The 19722-nt window shown below is 45.5% G+C and overlaps 1 protein-coding gene across 2 annotated transcripts in view; it reads left to right on the forward strand.

Moving 5' to 3' along the window:
• KIF5C (kinesin family member 5C) overlaps positions 1-19722 on the forward strand; it is a 206979-nt gene that overhangs the window by 93717 nt on the left and 93540 nt on the right. For both annotated transcript variants that reach the window (XM_007522235.3, XM_060178097.1), the window contains exons 5-10: positions 7784-7832; positions 8111-8166; positions 11183-11270; positions 13265-13389; positions 17744-17848; positions 18207-18355. In XM_007522235.3, the coding sequence (XP_007522297.1) occupies positions 7784-7832; positions 8111-8166; positions 11183-11270; positions 13265-13389; positions 17744-17848; positions 18207-18355 (572 nt within the window). The remainder of the gene's footprint in view (positions 1-7783; positions 7833-8110; positions 8167-11182; positions 11271-13264; positions 13390-17743; positions 17849-18206; positions 18356-19722) is intronic.

Below are 19722 nucleotides of genomic sequence, written 5' to 3' on the forward strand. Positions count from 1 at the left end.
AGAGAGGGAGAAAAACAGAGAGACACATGTAGACTTTCTTCACTACTCATAAAACTTTCCCCCTACTGGTGGGGACTGGGGGATCAAACCATGGTCCTTGTACATGATAACTTGTGCACTCAGCCAAGTATTCCACCACCCAGCCTCTTTTCCTTTCCTTTCCTTTTCTTTTCTTTTCTTTTCTTTTCTTTCTTTCTTTCTTTCTTTTTTAAATTATCTTTATTTACTTATTGGGTAGAGATAGCCAGAAATTAAGGGAAGAGGGGCAGATAGAGAGGGAAAGAGAGAGAGATACCCGCAGCACTGCTTCACCATTTGCAAAGCTTTCCCTCTGAAGGTGGAAACTGGGGGTTCAAACCTGATTCCTTGTACATTATATCATGTGCACTCAGCTAGGTGCACCACCAACTGGCCTCAGAGCTATGGATTTGTAGTGATGACTCCTAACCTCAGCAATAACCTTGGAGGCAGAGGTGGGGGATGGAATTCTTGTTTCACTGCTTGTGAATCTTCCCTGCATGTGGGGATCAGTGTCTTGAACCTGGATCCTTGAACATTATAACATGTGTTCTCAACCAGGTGTGCCACCACCCTTATGTTTCTTGTTGTTTTTGTTTTGTATTTTGATGCTCTGAGCTGACTTTTTCAGACAGGGACAGACACACAGACTGACAGACAGACCAATTGATTTAGATAGAAAGACACCACACCACCACTGTTTTCTGCCAGTGCAGTGGGGCCCAGACTCCAACCTGCACCTTTGGCATGGCATAACAGGCACACTGTCCAGGCGAGCTATCCTGCCTGCTGCAGAACCCATATTTTGGATTAAGTTTGAATTGAAGGAGTAGTTTCTATTAATTCATGATGCCGGGCTAGCAACATAAGAGAGATGACCCAGGAACTGAGGTGGTGGCGGAGAGGTGGTTCAAATTCTTTATTTATCTGAACGCTCCAGAGTAAGATGGTAGCACTGCAGGTTAAGCACACATGGTGCAAAGCTCAAGGGCCGGTGTCAGGATCCCGGTCCAAGCGCCCCGGCTCTTTGAGGCTGGAAAAGGTAAGTGGCAAGTGGAAAACAGAAGTGGCTTGACAATACCATATATGGTTAGGAAAGTGGTGGAGAAAGGCAAAAGGGGCTGGGAAAGATAGGAACTTCCTTAGCAACTGTTGTGAGGGGTTTAACTGGTAGGATTAGTAATACCCTGCAGGCAGGGAGGGTCTTGAGGGTAGAAAGAGAATATATCAAATAAGCAGAATAGGGAAGAGACCTTAAGTCATTTGTTAGACAAAGCAGAACATTGATATGTAGATAATAAGAGAGTGGGCCATTGTATCAAGGAATGCAGGGTGAATCAGAGGAACTGGCTTAATGTTTTAAGGAATGCCGAGCCCCTGGGGGCAGAAAAATGTAAGGTCTCTGGAGACAGGGAGTAAGCTAACAGGAAGGCAGAGAACTGAGGTCCGTACCTCTCCCAAACTCAACCTCAGAGAGAGAGAGTCTGACAGGGAGATTCATTTCCTCAGTTCCCCATTTTCCAATGGGAAAAGCCTCACCACACTCAACCTGGTTCTCACAGTATTCCCAGCACATAGCATGTAGCATTAGGGCTCGAGTCCTTGGAACACCTTTGCCAGTGACTCAAAGCTGTTCAGTTAAGGACACAGAGGAAGTTGTTCAGCAATACAGGATCTATTAGCAGTCATTGTCAGGGTTGTAGAGAAACCCAAATTTGGGGGCTCCTTTTAAAGTTAAAAAAATGCTATATAATTCAGACAGCACCAAACTCAGCTCCTCGTAGTACACAAGTCAATGAATTTTTAGTCTGTTTCCATTAATGTTACAATTGGGGAATTAAAAAAAATTTTTTTAATATTTACTTATTTATTTTGCCTTTTGTTACCCTTGTTGTTTTTCATTGTTGTTGTATTTTTTAAAGACTTTCAAAATATTTATTTATTTATTTATTTATTCCCTTTTGTTGCCCTTGTTGTTTTATTGTTGTTGTTATCGATGTCATTGTTGTTGGATAGGACAGAGAGAAATGGAGAGAAGAGGGGAAGATAGAGAGAGGGAGAGAAAGATAGATGCCTGCAGACCTACTTCACCGCCTGTGAAGCGACTCCCCTGCAGGTGGGGAGTCAGGGGCTTGAGCTGGGATCCTTATGCCGGTCCTTGTGCTTTGCGCCACCTACGCTTAACCCACTGCACTACCACCTGACTCCCACAGTTGAGGAATGTTTTCACTACCTGTGAAAGATACTCCATGTCCATTTCATACGCTGAGTTTCTGTGCTCTCTCTTGCTTTCTTTCTTTATCTTTTTTATTTAATGAAAACTATGTCTATTTTTATTTTATTTATTTTTGCCATAACACTTCTCAGCTCTGGCTTCTAGTGGTGCTGGGAATTGACCCTGGGACATTGGAGTCTCAGATGTGAGAATCTCTTTGCATAATCATTATGCTGTCTCCTTCTGCCCTTATTTCTTTGTCTTGATCAGACTTCCCTATCTTTTTTATTTTGGGGGGGGCAGAGGAGACGGCAACAGGACAACATGGCAACTGCTGTTGCAACTGGACCCCAAAACATCTTTCCTTAGCTTTCTTCTTTCTATGTACACCTTATTAATTCGTCTTGCCACAATTGTTGGGGCTCAGTGTCTCCATGACCTCACCACTCCTGGTGGTCATATTTTTGGAGATAGAGGGGCAGAGCATCAGGGAGGAGAGACACCTGCAGCTCTTTCCACCACTTGTGAAATTCCTCCCCCTGAAGGTGGGGACAGGGGCTTGAACCCAGGACCTTGTACATGTGAACCTGTGCACTTTATTGGGAAAGAAGGGGCTCCAGTAGTTGTCACACTCCATCCCCATCTCTCCATGTAGACATCTCAGTTCAGGAGACTGATCCACCATGATAGCAGGCTGGGCAGGGGGTAGAATGGAGGCATGGGTGTTTCTAGGGAGACTTGGAGATGAGTAAATGAACCAAGAAGTTGATCATCCTTAATACATTAGGCCCAGTATGCTTAGTAGGTAGGCATCACATTGTAGAAGAGAAGAAACTGAAATTCAGAGACACAGAACCAGATGACCAGCATTTTATAGCAAGTTATTGGAAGAGATTGACACCTGAGATTGGACACCTGATTTCCTTTCTCTCTCTCTCTTTCTTTCTTTCTTTCTTTCTTTCTTTCTTTCTTTCTTTCTTTCTTTCTTCCTTCCTTCCTTCCTTCCTTCCTTCCTTTCTTTTTATTTACTTAAAATTATCTTTATTTATTTGCTGGATAGTGACTATCAGAAATTGAGAGGGAAGGGGCAGGTAGAGGGGGAGAGAGAGAGAGAGACACCTGCAGCCCTGTTTCCCCACTTGCAAAGCTCTCCTGCAGGTGAGGACTGGGGGATCAAATATGGGTCCTTGTGCATTATAACCTGCGCTCAGCCAGGTGTGCCGCCACCTGGCCCTTTCTCTGTCTTTCTCTTCCTCTTCTTTTTGTAATTAAGAATATTTATTTGATAGAAACAGAGAAATCAAGAAAGAGTGGAGAGGGGGAAGAGAGAGAGAGACCTGCAGCACTGCCTCACCACTCATGAAGTTTCCCAGCAGGTGGGGGCCAGGGGGCTTGAACCCTGGTCCTTACACATTGTAACATGTACACTCAACCAAATGTGCCACCCCCCTGCTCTCCTCTTTGTTTTTTTATTCTTGAGAGCAGTGCTCAGTTCTGGTTTATGGGAGTGCTGGAGATTGAACCTGGGATTTTAGAGCCGCAGGCATGAAATGAAAGTCTTTTGCATAACCATTATACTCTCTCTCCAGCCCGTGACAGCAGATTTTACCAATTCCACTCCTGTAGCAGTGTTTCCATTATCTTAAACTGCCACCATCTTTCTCAATTTGTATAAAACTAAGATCACATCCGTTTACTCTGTTATAAATTAATCCAAAAAAAAAAAAAAACAACTTTTGTTTTCTATTTCTCTTTGCCAAAGCCAGTGTCTCCTTGCCCAGGGTGCTTTACAGCTAGAGATACAGAAACTGCTTGCTTTGATGGGATCAAGATTTAGGAGTTTAGTATGCCTTTAAGACTTGTTTGCATTTAAATACCTTCATTTACTGTAGGATTCTTAAAGGATAATCCTGGAGTAAGATGTTAAACCAATTACTGCCCTCCAAGTAGGATCTCTTAGCAGAATCTTAATAAGATGAAAATAGTGAGGCCAGGAAGAAACCCTACCCAACACTCTCAGGCTGAGCTTCTGGTCCAGCTTCCTGTTCTGTATTCACAGTTCTGTGGCCTTCTTTCATATACAGTCGCAAGCAGGCAAATGAGCCATACTGCTCTGTCTTCAAGTGGGTAGTGACAGGCTTAATCATGAAAAGGAAGTTTATTACGGCAGTGTGGGAAATCTGTTCCTTAAAGTGCGTCCCGTGGGGGTTTTTAAACATTTATTTCTGAACATGCAATTTCTTAACACCAAACAATGTTTATTGATTTTTCTTTCCACCTGGTCTCACAGCATATTTTAAGTGGACAAAAAAAAGGGGGGGAGGAGGAGTCGGGTGGTAGCACAGCGGTTTAAGCACACATGGTGCAAAGCACAAGGACCGGTGTAAGGATCCTGGTTCGAGCCCCCGACTCCCCACCTGCTGGGGAGTCGATTCACAGGCAGTGAAGCAGGTCTGCAGGTGTCTGTCTTTCTTTCCCCCTCTCTGTCTTCCCTCCTCTCTCCATTCCTCTCTGTTCTATCCAATAACGACAACATCAGTAACAACAGCAACAATAACTACAACAACAACAAAAAAATGTAGCCAATATCTGGTAAAAACCAACAAAAAAAAAATTCTAGGAGCTAGTATTAAATAAATGTGGGCAGGATTTTTTCCTTTAAAACAAAAGCTAATTAATTTATTAATTTTGAGTAGAGACAGAGAAATTGAGAGGGAAGGGGGAGACAGACACTCACCTGTCTCTCTATTTCACTGCTTGTGAAGCTTCCTCCCTCCAGGCGGAGATGAGGGCTTGAACCCAGGTCCTGAGCACTGTAATGTGTGTGCTCAACTAGGTGCTCCCTCACCCACCCCCTGTGAAACAGGATTTTTTTTCCTAATGCATGCATTTTCTTTATTTTTAAAATTTTTTTATTTATTTATTTTAAATATTTATTTATTTCCTTTTTGTTGTCCTTGTTTTTATTATTGTTGTAGTTATCATTGTTGTTGTTATTGATGTCGTCGTTGTTGGACAGAACAGAGAGAAATGGAGAGAGGAGGGGAAGACAGAGAGGGGAGAGAAAGATAGACACCTGCAGACCTGCTTCACCACCTGTGAAGTGACTCCCCTGCAGGTGGGGAGCCGGGGGCTCGAGCCGGGATCCTTATGCCGGTCCTTGCGTTTTGAGCCACCTGCGCCTAGCCCGCTGTGCTACAGCCCGACTCCCCAAGTTTTATTTTTTGATAGAGGGTGAGGAACAGAGCAATAGGAGGAGAGGGAGGTGGAAGGGAGTGGAGAGAGAGAGAAGAGAGGAATAAGAAGATGCCCTGCTCTAGTTTAGAAGCTTTTGCTCTGTAGGTGGGGCTGGGGTTTGAACCCAGGTCCTTGAGTATGGTGATTTGGACACTCTATAAGCCCAGACCCATATATCAGCTTTTAAAGTATTTCTCCTTCCAAATTAATTTTGCAACATTTCAGTCTATGTCTTCATTTAGATTAAAAACAGAATCATAAACAGGAGGCAGGGAGAGGACAGCTGACGTGGGTAGCAGAAGGCTGGTGCAGACAGAATATGGAATGCCAGCAGGAATTCTGATATAAAGTCAAATGACTTCATTTGGCAGATGGGAACAATGAGACTTAGGGCCTTAGTTACACATCTGAGATCACATGTCTCGTTAAAGTCGTTCTCAGGTGCCTGCCAGCCAGAGAATCACCTGGGGAGCTGAGACGCAGACTCCTGGGATCTGAATTGGAAAATCTGGTTTAAGAAGAATGTAACAGGATAAAAGGTTCCATAATGAAGCAAACACTGGGGGATGCTGCTGTGGGGTTCTAGGGTCAAGGATTGAGAATTGATCGAAAACTTTCTTCTTCTTCTCCTAGTCTGTGTTTCATTGATTCGCATTCTCATTGATTCGCATTATGTTCAGGCCATTCCTAGACTCTCTAAATGTGGCTGCTCGCACCACTTCTCACCAATTTGTTTTCTTTTCTTCACTCACACTTTCATCTTTTCCCCCTTTCTCTTTCCTTTCCTTTCTTTTATTTCTTTATTTTCATGAGAAAAACAGAGACCCCCTCAGATCAGCTCTGGTATATATGGTGGTGCCGGGACTCAAACCTGGGACTGCTGTTGCCTCTGGCTGCAAGCCTGGTGCCCTCCCATTTGACCCCCCTTTTCACCTTTCTGAGCACTATTGCCCTTTGCTCCACCACCCCATGTCCCCCCTGTTTGGTCCACATTCTTCACTACTCCCCAACTCTCCGTCTGATGAGATGCCACTAGCATGTATAAAGTGAGGCCTGCTGATTCCTCACAATTGCTTGCAAACTGGGGCTTCCTCTTCTGCCTACAAGTTTGTGGGAAACTCAGTTGAGGTAAATGCTTGAGTCCTCTTGAAGTGTCTTTGAGAACATGGTATAAATGATACACCCCTCACCCTCCCACCCCAAGTGAACCCTAGGAAGTTGTGGGGAGTGGGATGGGAGAGTGGTCTGTTCTGAGCAGAAACCTCTGGAGCCACGATGTAGATGTTTCTTACTCTTCTCAGCTATACGCACGAAGCCCCTTCCCCTCCCACTCCCCCTCCTGGTCTTCCTCAGTCACCACCACTCCTCAGCTCTGGCTTATGGTGGTAGCTGACATTGAATCTGGAAGTTCAGAGCCTCAGGCATGAAAATATATTTTGAGGGGGCTGGGTGGTGGCACACTTGGCTGAATGCACATGTTACAGTGGGCTAGGGCCCTGGTTCAAACCCCCTAATACCTACCTGTAGGGGGAAAGCTTCACCAGTGGTGAAGCAGGTCTGCAAGTGTCTTTTTTCTTCTCTCTTTTTAAACTTTTTAAATTAAATTAATTAATTAATTAATTTACTTATTTATTTTGCCTCCAGGGTTATCTAGAGGCTATTTTTCCCCCTTTTGTTGCCCTAGTTGTTTATTGTTGTTACTATTTTGTTATTGTTGTCATTGCTGTTGGATAGGACAGAGAGAAATCAAGAGAGAAGGCAAGATAGAGAGAGGGAGAGAAAGATAGACACCAGCAGATCTGCTTTACTGCTTATGAAGCGACTCCCCTGCAGGTGGGGAGCCGGAACTTGAACCGAGATCCTTACACCAGTCTTTGCACTTCACACCTTGTGCACTTAACCCGCTGTGCTACCACCCAGCTCCCATCTTTATTTATTTATTGGATAGAGACAGCCAGAAATTGAGAGGAAGGGGGAGATAGAGAGGAAGAAAGACAGAGAAACACCTGCAGCCCTGCTTCACCACTTGTGTAACTGTCCCCCCGCAGGTGGGGGCTGGGGGTTCGAACCTGGATCCTTTCATATTTTAACATGTGCACTCAACCAGGTGTGCCACCACGTGGGCTCTGTCTCTCTCTCTTTCTCTATCACCCCCTTCCTTCTGGATATCTGACTGCCTCTATCAAATAAAATAATAAAAAATTGAAGAACATGTGTTTTGCCTAATCATGTGCTCTCCCTCCAGAGAGTAATGATGTTGTTGACATGAAGCATAACACTTGATTCACAGTCAATTTTTTTTTTTTAAACCAGGTGTCCTATTTTGAGATCTACTTGGACAAAATCCGGGACTTACTGGATGGTGAGTAACTGAAATATTTGTCCCTTCACTCTTCTGCAGCTACAGTCCAGGGAGGGTGAAATGGTTCCCAGTGCTCCTGCCCGCCCCGGGAAATAATGAGAATTTGCGGAGGTGTCTTGTGGTTGTGCTTTATTTCCTGCCAAGACACAGGCTTGCATTTTGCACCTGATCTGAAAGATTAGACCTCCCTATGGGTGTAATCCTTCAATGCTCCCCCGCCCCCCCATGTAAAGTCACTAACTTTTCTTTTTTGCATGTCCTCATTATCACCTTTGTAGTATCCAAGACAAACCTGGCAGTTCACGAAGATAAGAACAGAGTACCATACGTAAAGGTGAGAAGAAACTTGTTTGATGACGCAGCCAACCGATTTCTCTGTGATCACTGCTGTCTTCATCATTAAATAAGGTGGCCAAAAAAAAAAATTGCCTTTGAGGGAGTCGGGCGGTAGCACAGAGGGTTAAGCACACGTGGGTGGCGTGAAGCACAAGGACAGGTGTAAGGATCCAGGTTCGAGCCCCTGGGTCCCCACCTGCAGGGGAGTCCCTTCACAGGCGGTGAAGCAGGTCTGCAGGTGTCTATCTTTCTCTCCCCCTCTGTCTTCCCTTCCTCTCTCCATTTCTTTCTGTCCTATCCAACAACGATGACATCAATAACTACAACAAGCAGCAAGGACAACAAAAGGGAATAAATAAATAAATAAATAAATAAATAAATATTTAAAAACAAAAGATTGGTTCTCAGTGTTAAAAAAATTGCCTTTGGAGCATAGAGATATTTAATAATTTTCCTTGTACTTAGTATTCATCTTGTAGAAAATAGACATTTATTTATTTATTTTTTGGTTGTATATTACAGATGTGTAATGAAGGATGAGTTGCAGAAGTGAATGGAAGTGTATTATTCACTTTAATTGTATAGAAAAATGATTGAAATTTCTTTAAAGTAATTTTACTGAGTACAGTCATTTTGTACTCTGCTTTATGACTTTTTTTTTAAATGTGGCACTAGGAAATGAACCCCAGGCCTCTTGCATGTAAGTAATGCCACTAAATAGACCTCTCTGGGTCAACTTTTTTTTTTTTTTTTTTGATAGGACAGAGAGAAATTGAGAGAAGAGGAGAAGATAGAGAGGGAGATTGAAAGATAGACACCTGCAGACCTGCCTCATTGCTTGTGAAGTGACCCCTCCCTGCAGGTGGGGAGCCGGGAGCTTGAACTAGGATCCTTGAGCAAGTCCTTATGCTTCGTACTATGTGCCCTTAACCCGGTGTGTCACTGCCTGGCCCTCCTGGGTCAACTTTTTACTCCTCTTTTTGTGAGAGATAGAAAAGGGGAATGAGAAAGGGAGAGACAGATAAGAAAGGAGAGATACTATGGAGCTAACCTGTTATCCATGGAGCTCTCCTGATGCTGTCTGTAGTGTGTTGGGGCTTGAACACAGGACCGACCACCTGTCCAGTGAGATGCGTATACTCTGTCACCTGGACTAGAACTTCAAAGTGTGTAATTAAAGTCAGCCGATAAAATAGTAAATAATCTTTTTATATTTTATTTTCATTTCATTTATTTACTTTTACCAGAGCACTGAGCAGCTCTGGTTTATGGTGGTGCAAGGGATTGAACCTGGGACTTGGGAGCCTCAGGCATGAGTGTCTCTTTGCATAAACATTATGCTATCTACCCCTGCCCATATATATATATATATATATATATATGTATATATATATATATATATATATTTATTTATTATCTTTATTTATTGGATAAAGACAGCCAGAAATCAAGAGGGAAAGGGATGATGTCGAGGGAGAGAGATACTTGCAACATTGCTTCATCACTTGAAAAGCTTTCCTACTGCAGGTGGGGACTGGAGGCTTGAACCTGGGTCCTTGTGCACCGTAACATGTGCACTCAACCACATTTATTTATATATTTATCTTCTTAACCAGAGCTCTGGTTTATGGTGGTTCCAGGGATTGAATTGGAACCTCAGAGGCTTAGATGTGAGATTTTGTTGGTTTGTTTGTTTTTTTCTCCCATAACCATTATACTCTCTACCTGGCTGTAATTAATTTTGCTTTTCTTTCACCAGACCTTTGCTCAGCTCTTACAGGGGTGCTGGGGATTGAACGTGGGATTTCATCTGGGAGCCTCCGGCATGAAAGTCTTTTTGTCTTATTTGTTCTTTTCTTTTTTAATTTGCCTGATTACTGCTTACCGCTCACTTCTGCTTTATGCTGCTGCCTGGGATTGAAACTGGGATACCCTGGAGTCTCAGTCATGAAAGTTTTTTTTTTTTTTTTTTGCTTTATTATTCTACTCTCTCTCATCTCAGCGTAAGATACATAAAAATGGGAGGCAAAACAGAGTTTTATTCACTTATTTTTCTGCCATTGATTTCTCCTTTTCTTTCACTTCTTCCTTCTTCCTCTTTCTTACCCTCCCTCCCTTCCTCCCCCCTCCTTTCATTCTTTTTTCCCCTCCTTCCCTCCTTTCCATCTCTTCCTCTACCCCTCCATATCTCCTCTCTCTCTCTCTCTCTCTCTCTCTCTCTCCTCTGTGTTGCTTAGGAATGAGCCCAGTGTCTCATATGTGCATATCACTGAGCAGTCTCCCAGCTCACTTTTAAAATCCTTATTTCCTAGTTAATGAGACCAAAATATTGCTTCACCATCTATGGAGTCCTGCTGGCACTGTTCTTGGTGCCAGTGGTTCCAGGGATCAGGTCCAAGGCCTGAGGCCTGTATGGCTGCTACTGCTTCACTGGCAGAGGCACCTCCCCAGCCCCCGTCACTGATTTTCCTCCTTGCTTCCAGAGTTATGTCTGTGACTCACCGCTTGCACTATGAATCCACTGCTTCTGGCAGCCATTTTTCCCCATTTTATTGGATAAGACAGAGCGGAATGGAGATGGGTGAGGGAGATAGAGAGGGAGAGAGAATGCCAGACACTGCAAATTTGTTTCACTGCATGTGAAGAAACCCCCCTGCAGGTGGAGAGCCGGGGCCTTGAACTGGGATCCTTGCACACACCCTTGAGCTTCGTGCTATGTGCTCCACTGCCCGGCTCCTGATTCTTCTTATTTCTGGCCTCTGCTGTCATTGAGTCTGACTATGAAACCCAAAATGTGGGACAACCCAAAATCTACTTCATGATTTCCTTCTGGGCTACAGGGTTCAAGCATCTTCATAATACAGAATCCAAACCACAGACAGAAGACAGACTGACAGATCATGTTATAGGTTTCCCCTTGCTCTGCACCTCCAGCAAAGAAATGGGGAAATGTCTGGCAGTTTTAATGCTGCTTTTCTGTTTCTGATGGTGAACCTGGATTGACTGTCTTCCAGGGATGCACTGAGCGGTTCGTGTCAAGTCCTGAGGAAGTCATGGATGTGATCGACGAAGGCAAAGCCAACCGACACGTGGCTGTGACAAGTACGTCCATGGGGAACAAACACATGTGTGCCCACAAAGCAGAAGGGGTGGCCGGCAGAGGCTGAGTGACAGTGTACATGGGAAGTCGGCTTATGTGCAAATCCAAGGTCATGTGCAGTAGGAATAAGGGGCACAGTGGTGAGAGTGCTAGCCAGGTTTGATCATCTGCATATCAGAGTGTCAGTGTTGCTCTGGTTTTGGCCTCTCTCTCTCTCTCTCTCTCTCTCTGTCTGTCTGTCTCCCTCCCTCCCTCCCTCTCTGAAATAAATCTTTAAAATAAAAAGATGGGAAAGGCAGGATTTGTACACATGTAGAGGAGTGATCTGGTCCTAACCATGATGATAAAGGGTGAGGGTGTAAGGAGTAGGACAAGAAACTGTAAGTTCTTCTGAGGGTTTGGCTCTGGTGGGGATGTTGGGCTTGTGGTACCAGGCGAAACTAGAGAATTTTAAATCATTGACTAAGATGTCTGGATTGATTTCATTGCTATTTAAGAACAGTTGAATTTTTTTTTTGAAGATTTTATTTATTTATTAGTGAGAAAGATAGGAGGAGAGAGAGAAAGAACCAGACATCACTCTGGTACATGTGCTGCCGGGGATTGAACTGAAAACCTCATGCTTGAAAGGCCAAGGCTTTACCCATTGCGCCACCTCCTGGACCACAAACATTTGAATTTTTCTAAAAGGAGCATTTTAGAAGTCATTTATTTTGGAGGGATGGGTAATGACTATTACCTTGGCTCTGGGGGTGGGGGGTAAGGACTTACAATTATTATCACATGAAAACAGTTTTTTTAATCTCCGTATGGTCTGCACACCACTCCTGCTACCAGCTATAACCCTTCCCTACCTTGTGCGCTGGGTCCCCAATGCCCTCTCAGACCCTTCCACCTGCTCCTTTTAGAGCCTTTGGTACTCTGCTAGAAAACACAGCTCTTCTAAGTTGCACCTGCCTTTCCCCTTTCTTCCTTATCTCCCACCGATGAGTGAGATCATCCCGTATTTTTTGGCATATCTCACATGAAACAATTCCTTCACATCCCATCTAAAATGTAGCAAAAGAGAAGATCTTAGCATTTTCTTTTTTACAGTCTATTAGTTAGAATGAGCATTTTTGGAAAAAATATATATATTTTAAGTCGCATAACAGTGCTTCATATGAGAAAGAAGTAGAAACCCAAGCTCTGCACCGGCACCTGTGTGGCTGGGAGACTGACTAAGACCCGCAGGCCTGCCCGTCCTGCACTGCGCCAGCTCAGCTAGTCCCCGGCCACGAGCATGAACTTTTTTTTTTTTTTTAATTGGGGGGTTTAGTGGTTTGCTGTCCATAGTAAATAACAGTAGTTGGCACATGTGTAAGGTTTCTTAGTTTTCTGCATGACACTCTACACCCTGCATATGCATGTGTATTGTCCCAGATGATTTTCAGAGTTGGCTGAACTGACTTGAAAACATGGACCTACTGGCTCGGACTTGTTGTGCTGTTTTTTTGTTTTTTTTTTTTAATTTTTATTTATAAAATGGAAACACTGACAAAGCCATAGGATAAGAGGGGTACAACTCCACACAATTCCCACCACTAGAACTCTGTATCCCATCCCCTCCCCTGATAGCTTTCCTATTCTTTATCCCTCTGGGAGTATGGACCCAGGGATATTATGGGATGCAGAAGGTGGAAGGTCTGGCTTCTGTAAGTGCTTCCCTGTTGAACATGGGCGTTGACAGGTCGATCCATACTCCCAGTCTGTCTCTCTCTTTCCCTAGTCGGATGGGGCTCTGGGGAAGTGAGGCTCCAGGACACATTGGTGGGGTTGTCTGTCCAGGGAAGTCTGGTTGGCATCATGGTAGCATCTGGAACCTGGTGGCTGAAAAAGAGTTAAGATATAAAGCAGAACAAATTGTTGACTAATCATTGTTGTGCTTTTAAGGTGAGGAGCTGGCAACCCAAATGCTTGCCTTCTCGGTGGAGCAGTAAACTATTTTCCTTTTCAGACATGAATGAACACAGCTCTAGAAGTCACAGTATCTTCCTGATTAATATTAAACAAGAGAATGTCGAGACTGAAAAAAAACTCAGCGGGAAGCTTTATCTAGTTGATTTGGCCGGGAGCGAAAAGGTAATTGGTTCTTTATTTGCATTATCTGTAATTTCCCCCTGTTATTTGCTTCACTGTGCCACGGTATAATTTTTTTTTTTTTTTAGGCCTTTCTGTTCCCTGGCTTTAAAGAGCTTTTAGAGTTGCTGATGTTGTGCCAAGACATTATTAAATTTAACCTTCCTTCCTCTGTTCTTCCTCTGCTGCACCGTGCCTAAAATCCCCGGCAGGAGGTGTTCTGAATGCCTGCCCTGATTTATGCCTGATGTGCTCAGATGATGGCACTGGGAAGATGCTGGTGTGCACTTGGCCTGGCAGAGGCAGCTGTTCCAGGCCAGAGGGGCATAGGTTTCTGAGAGATCCTTACATCTTGCCACACTGAGACAGGACAGGAAAAGGCTCCTTCCTTGAGAATGTAGAGTTCTGCCTCAGAAGGTGTTTTTCTGGTAGAAAGATCTGGAGCCTAGAGCCTGCCCTGCATCACCCCTTCTCTGTGCAGGATGTATGGACTGCTGTGTCACACGTGGGTGGCTGCAGGCTCTTACCTGCTGGGCTAGCGTGGGGGTGCCTCTTCCCGGGCGCATGCTGTCTGGGTTGGAGAGAACTCGACTGGACTCAGCCTGGGCTGCTACTTACTCAGCAACACGGGAGATAGATGACTCAGGAACTCCTGGCAACGTGGTAATGCAAAAGGATCGATTGATCAGAGAGCCAATGTTTTTATAGGATAAAACCGGAAGTGGCAAGTTGGAAACGGAAATGGCTAGGAAAGGGGGTGGAGAAAGGTAAAAGCAGGCTGGGAAGGTAGGAGCTTCCTTAGCAACTGTTGTGAGGGTTTTAACCCGTGAGATTAATGTTACCCTGCAGGCAGGGCGGGTCTGAGGTAGAAAGAAGATAGATCAATGGGATGGGTGGGGCTCTTTCAGGCAAACAAGGATTATGTAAATAGGCCATAGTATCAGCAATGCAGGATGGGGCAGGGGGCTGGCTTAATGCCGACACTCACCCCTCTCTGGTTTTGTTAGGCTGGTGTCTTGGCATCCTTTCCCCATCCCTTGCCTTCCCGTTTACTCCTAGCAAGTCTCAGAACCTGCTGCCTGCAGACCGCCAGCCCCACTCCTTCTGTACTGCTGCTGCCACACCCTTAGGGTGACATCACAGAGCAAGCACAATGTTGTGGCCTCTTCCTTGCTGACACCGTTCTGACTGTCCCCAACAGAGCTCGCTCTGAAGCTCAGTCAGCCCCCTGAACTCAGTCAGAACAGTGCTACTGCCCCCAGTGTGCTGAACCCCACCACTGAGTGGCTGTATGTCCCATTATGGCCACCAACATTTGTGTAAGTCATGACCCCTTGGTTCATCTCCCTGCCCACACTTGCAAAGTTGGGAGTAGAGAACTGCAGGGCTATAGGAGGACGGGAGTCTGAAATTCCACTAGGACGTGTGTGGAGCTCAGTGAGTGCACTGTCACTGGAACAGGAATTTGGAGTGGTGGTGCTGAGTTCCAGGTTAGCCCCCAGCAGCCAGGAGCAGCTCGGCTGTGCTCCCGCTGTCTGGGCCCGTGCAGAGAGCCCCATGCCTCCTTCATCCTTCCTGAGCCTGCCTCCTTTCCCCTTTGGGTGCCAGAGATAAGAACTCAGCGCCTAGATGCAGCAAAGAGAACACTCAGGTTGCAGTTTAGAGAGGAGGCCTCTTCTCGTCTCTTCAGTGCTTGTGCTTGTTGCTTATGGTTTTCATGAGGCATTTCAAGCTGTGGCCATGCACCCTTTCTTATTCCTCTTAACGTCTGGCTTCCTTTGCTCTAGACGTGTGTGCAGCAATGGCCCAGTGCTCTGTAACACAGAATCCCAGCCTTCTGGGGACCCGGTATAGGTAGCTCCCTGGAGCCATGAATTTATTGTTATTGTGCAGCCCCCAGCATGAGCCCCAGTGATAGTCCTGATGGCAAGAAAGGAGGAAGGGAGGAAGGAAGGAAGGAAGGAAGGAAGGAAGGAAGGAAGGGAGAATGGGAGGGAGGGAGGAAGAAAGAAAGAAAGTGAGGGGGAAGGAGGGAAAAAGTAAGGAGGGAGGGAGGGAGGGAGGGAACTCTGGTCTGTTCTCCGGCACCTCCACATAACATTCCTCCTTTGGGCTGGCAGCTTGACATTTCTTCAGCTCAAACTTTCTTGGTCTCTTTTTAAAAGCAAGGTGACTGCACCCTTCTTGCTCATTTCATGTGGTTAAAGACAGTCAAACACAAAATCATCAACAATTCTGTGTAAATAGACTGTTATTACAAGTGACTTGTCTGCGGTGTAGTTTACCAGGATCCCCCCCCACCCCCCCTTGTATTTCTGAGAGATGGAACTCTCTCCCAGCTGAAGACTCCTCTCTCTGACCACGGACTCAGCTTTGTTCTGGGGAGTTGCTGCTTTGTGCATGGTGGCGCTGTTTAAAGTTGTTTCCTCACCTACGGCTTCTTCACAGAGCCGCTACTCCCTGAGTATGGTTTGCCCAGTCAGCAGAGCAATGCATCTTTTTGAGTTCTCTTTCTTTTCTACTCTCTCACCTGTAAGCTACCGTGAGCAGAGGCTGCAAAGATACAATTACCAGTAATAACACGGCAGAGGAGGGACAATGCACGGTCTGTCTGACTGCAGAGAAAAAAAGACAAATTGAAAAAGCAATATGTAGCTTCTTGACTTTTTGTGTCTCTTCCATGTGGATAATTGGACCCTTTTCCCTTGCTATGGAAGTCCAGGAAGGGACAGCCATCCTTACTGCCTGCCTGCCTCTCTGTTTTTTTTTTTTTTAATTGCCATCAGAGTAATCACTGGGGCCAGGTACCTGCACAATGAAGCCATCTCTTGTCGCTCCCATCAAAAAAATATTATCCAGGGGGTCGGGCAGTGGCGCAGCGGGTTAAGCGCATGTGGCGCAAAGCACAGGGACCGGCGTAAGGATCCCAGTTTGAGCCCCCAGCTCCCCACCTGCAGGGGAGTCGCTTCACAGGCGGTGAAGCAGGTCTGCAGGTGTCTATCTTTCTCTCCCCCTCTCTGTCTTCCCCTCCTCTCTCCATTTCTCTCTGTTCTATCCAACAACGAACAACATCAATAATGGCAATAATAATACCCGCAACGAGGATACAACAACAAGGGCAACAAAAAGGGGGGAAAATGGCCTCCAGGAGTATGGATTCATGGTGCAGGCACCGAGCCCAGCAATAACCCTGGAGAAAAAAAAAATTATCTGGGAGTCAGGCGGTAGCGCAGTGGGTTAAGCGCATGTGGCGCAAAGCGCAAGGACTGGTATAAGGATCCCAGTTTTAGCCTCCGGCTCCCCACCTGCAGGGGAGTCGCTTCACAAGCGGTAAAGCAGATCTGCAGGTGTCTGTCTTTCTCTTCCCTTCTCTGTCTTCCCCTCCTCTCTCCATTTTTCTCTGTCCTATCCAACAATGAAGACTTCAATAACAACAACAATAAAAACAACAAGGGCAACAAAAGGAAAAATATTTTTAAAAATTTTAAAAAAGAAGAAAAAAATATCTATATATTTGTTATTTATTGATTGATTCCATAGGGGCAGAGAGGAATCTAGGAAGAAGGGGAAATAGACAGAATGACAGACAGACCTGAAACCCTGCTTCACTGCTGGCAAAGTTTTCTCTCTGCAGGAGGAGACTGGAGACTTGAACCCGGATACTTGAACATTATAACATATGCACTCAACCAGATGTGCCACCTCCCTGCCACCCTGCTTCTATGTTTTTCCTTTTTTCCCTTTTATTTTATCTGATGGAAATACTGAGAGGGGTGGAGCTAGAAAGAAATACCAGCTGTATTGCTTCACTACTTCTGAAGCTTCTTTTCTGCAGATGGGGACCAGGGGCTTGAACCCGGTTCCTTGTGCACTGTAACATGTGCACTCAACCTGCCCTCTCCTCTATCCTTCCAGCTCCCGCCCTGTCAGAGGCTGGACTTGTAACTGACAGCTTTCCCTGTAAAGGATGCTTTCCCACTAAGTCTGCTCACTGTAGCTCAGGCATTTTCTCTGAATGCTTCCCCCTGGGCCCCCTCTACGGTCTCCAGGGGGCAGGGTTGGCACTCTGGAGCCTGCTTTTTCCTGGATGGATGTCCTCCCGGGAGACATTGCCAGTGCCATCTCCCTTAAACCTAACTGGGGGGGAAATGACAGCAACAGAGAAGAAATCCCAGCCTCTGGCAGGAGGGGAGGCTTTGCCAAAGTGACCCTTGCGGACTTTTATTTCTTTTATTTCCCCCTGTTCTCCCAGAGAGGCTCCACACCCCCCACCGCTCACCCTCTTGTGGGTTGGGGTTTTCTCTTCTGTGTGCTTGCTGTGTGGTATAGCTCACTGCTTCCTCTCCTCTCCCCATAGGTCAGCAAAACTGGTGCTGAGGGAGCTGTTCTTGATGAAGCGAAAAATATCAATAAATCTTTGTCTGCGCTTGGAAACGTCATCTCCGCCTTGGCAGAAGGCACTGTAAGTGATCCAGTCTCTGGCCAGTGATAGTTTGAGCTGCTGCTTTTTTGGGGGGGGGGGGTTAGGAGGGGAGGACACGTGTGCTCTTTGCCACACTTCCCCCACTATTTGGTTGATTTTATTTGAAAAAGGGCACAGGGAATCTTGGCTGTGAAGGTGCTGCTTGGGATCCAGCCCATTCAAATGTCTGGACCAGAGTCCCAGAGATTCTGCACTCAGACAGGATCGAAATGCTGGGTAGCAAGTTGCCATGTCACCTGTGTTTCTAAGTCTTGTGTTTCCATCGCTAAGTTGCTAGACTCTGTGGTTTGGCTTTGAATGGGCTCGGACAGCCAGTATTTGCTCTCTTCTTACGTAGAAAACACACGTGCCGTATCGGGACAGCAAGATGACTCGGATTCTTCAGGACTCTCTGGGCGGGAACTGTAGAACCACCATCGTGATTTGCTGCTCTCCATCCGTCTTCAATGAGGCTGAGACCAAGTCCACACTCATGTTTGGTCAAAGGTGGGTGTGGTCTCTCCTCACCTACATGCCCACCCTGGCCTTAGGGGTATTAGCAGAGTGAAAGTCAGAGAGAAGACAGTCGTCAGCTTGTTACTGAATTGCATCGTAAAGGTCATCTGTAACCTTGTAGCTTCATTAATGGAGGCCAAACAACCTTATGTCCTCCAATAATGGGCAAGAATAAGCCACGTTATGATATTTAAACATCACTTAGACTTATAGATGTGACCATTGGTGACTCCGTGAAGTGTGACTCTTGTTTTTCATGCAGTTAACTCTCAGTTTCACAGGACTTCAAGTGTATAAAACTCAAGATTGGCCATTACCTGTAGCTCTGATGTTGGCATCCATTGCAAAGTTGCTGAGGGAACTCCAGTAATTTAGATGAATGTAAAGCATTAGCTTTAATAGAAAGATGTGTGTGTGTGTGTGCGTGTGCGTGTGCGTGTGCATGTGTGTATGTTACCCTAATTATTTTTTAAGCTTTTATTTATAAAATGGAAACACTGACAAGACCATAGGATAAGACGTGTACAATTCCACACAATTCCTGCCACTGGAACTCCATATCCCATCCCCTCCCCTGATAGCTTTCCTATTCTTTAACCCTCTGGGAGCACGGACCCAGGGACATTATGGGATGCAGAAGGTGGAAGGTCTGGCTTCTGTAATTGCTTCCTTGTTGAACTTAGGCATTGACAGGTCAATCCATACTCCCAGCCTGCCTCTCTCTTTCCCTAATTGGGCAGAGATCTGGGGAAGTGGGGCTCTAGGACACATTGGTGGAGTCATTTGCCCTGGGAAGTCCCATTGGCATCATGGTGGTATCTGGAAGCTGGTGGCTGAAAAAGAGTTAAGATAGAAAGCAGAGCAAATTGTTGACTAATCATGAACCTAAAGGCAAGAATATTCTGGATGGAGATTTGGGGGTCTCCAGTTTGGAAAAAGCTAGTAGGTCTATTTTAGGTCTATTCCAAGGGGCCCATGACCCAACTAGTTTTTGCCTGTGCCTGACTTCTAATATGCATGTGACCTAAGCTCTTATCTGGGGGGATGGTGTCACAGTTGGAAAAAGGACCAGAAATCTGGGTCAGGGAAGAAAGTAGCTCCCAAATATGGGAAAAGTATATAAACATTGGCAATTGTAAACCCCATCGATCTGATCTGGAGCCGATAGTCAGCACAGGAGCCTATGTAACCTCTGCATCCCTGTAGGTCCTAATTCTAATCCTGGAGTAGAAGGTATAAAATGTGTCAAGGAGAATGAATGATGATGGCCACCTTCTTACTGTCACAAATGTCCTATGAGATTACCGAGATTCTGGCAACTGTTAGCAGGTGGGAACCAGGGACAGACTTAAGGTTGG

Source organism: Erinaceus europaeus, chromosome 18, assembly GCF_950295315.1.
Source record: "Erinaceus europaeus chromosome 18, mEriEur2.1, whole genome shotgun sequence".
Taxonomy (NCBI): Eukaryota; Metazoa; Chordata; class Mammalia; order Eulipotyphla; family Erinaceidae; genus Erinaceus; species Erinaceus europaeus.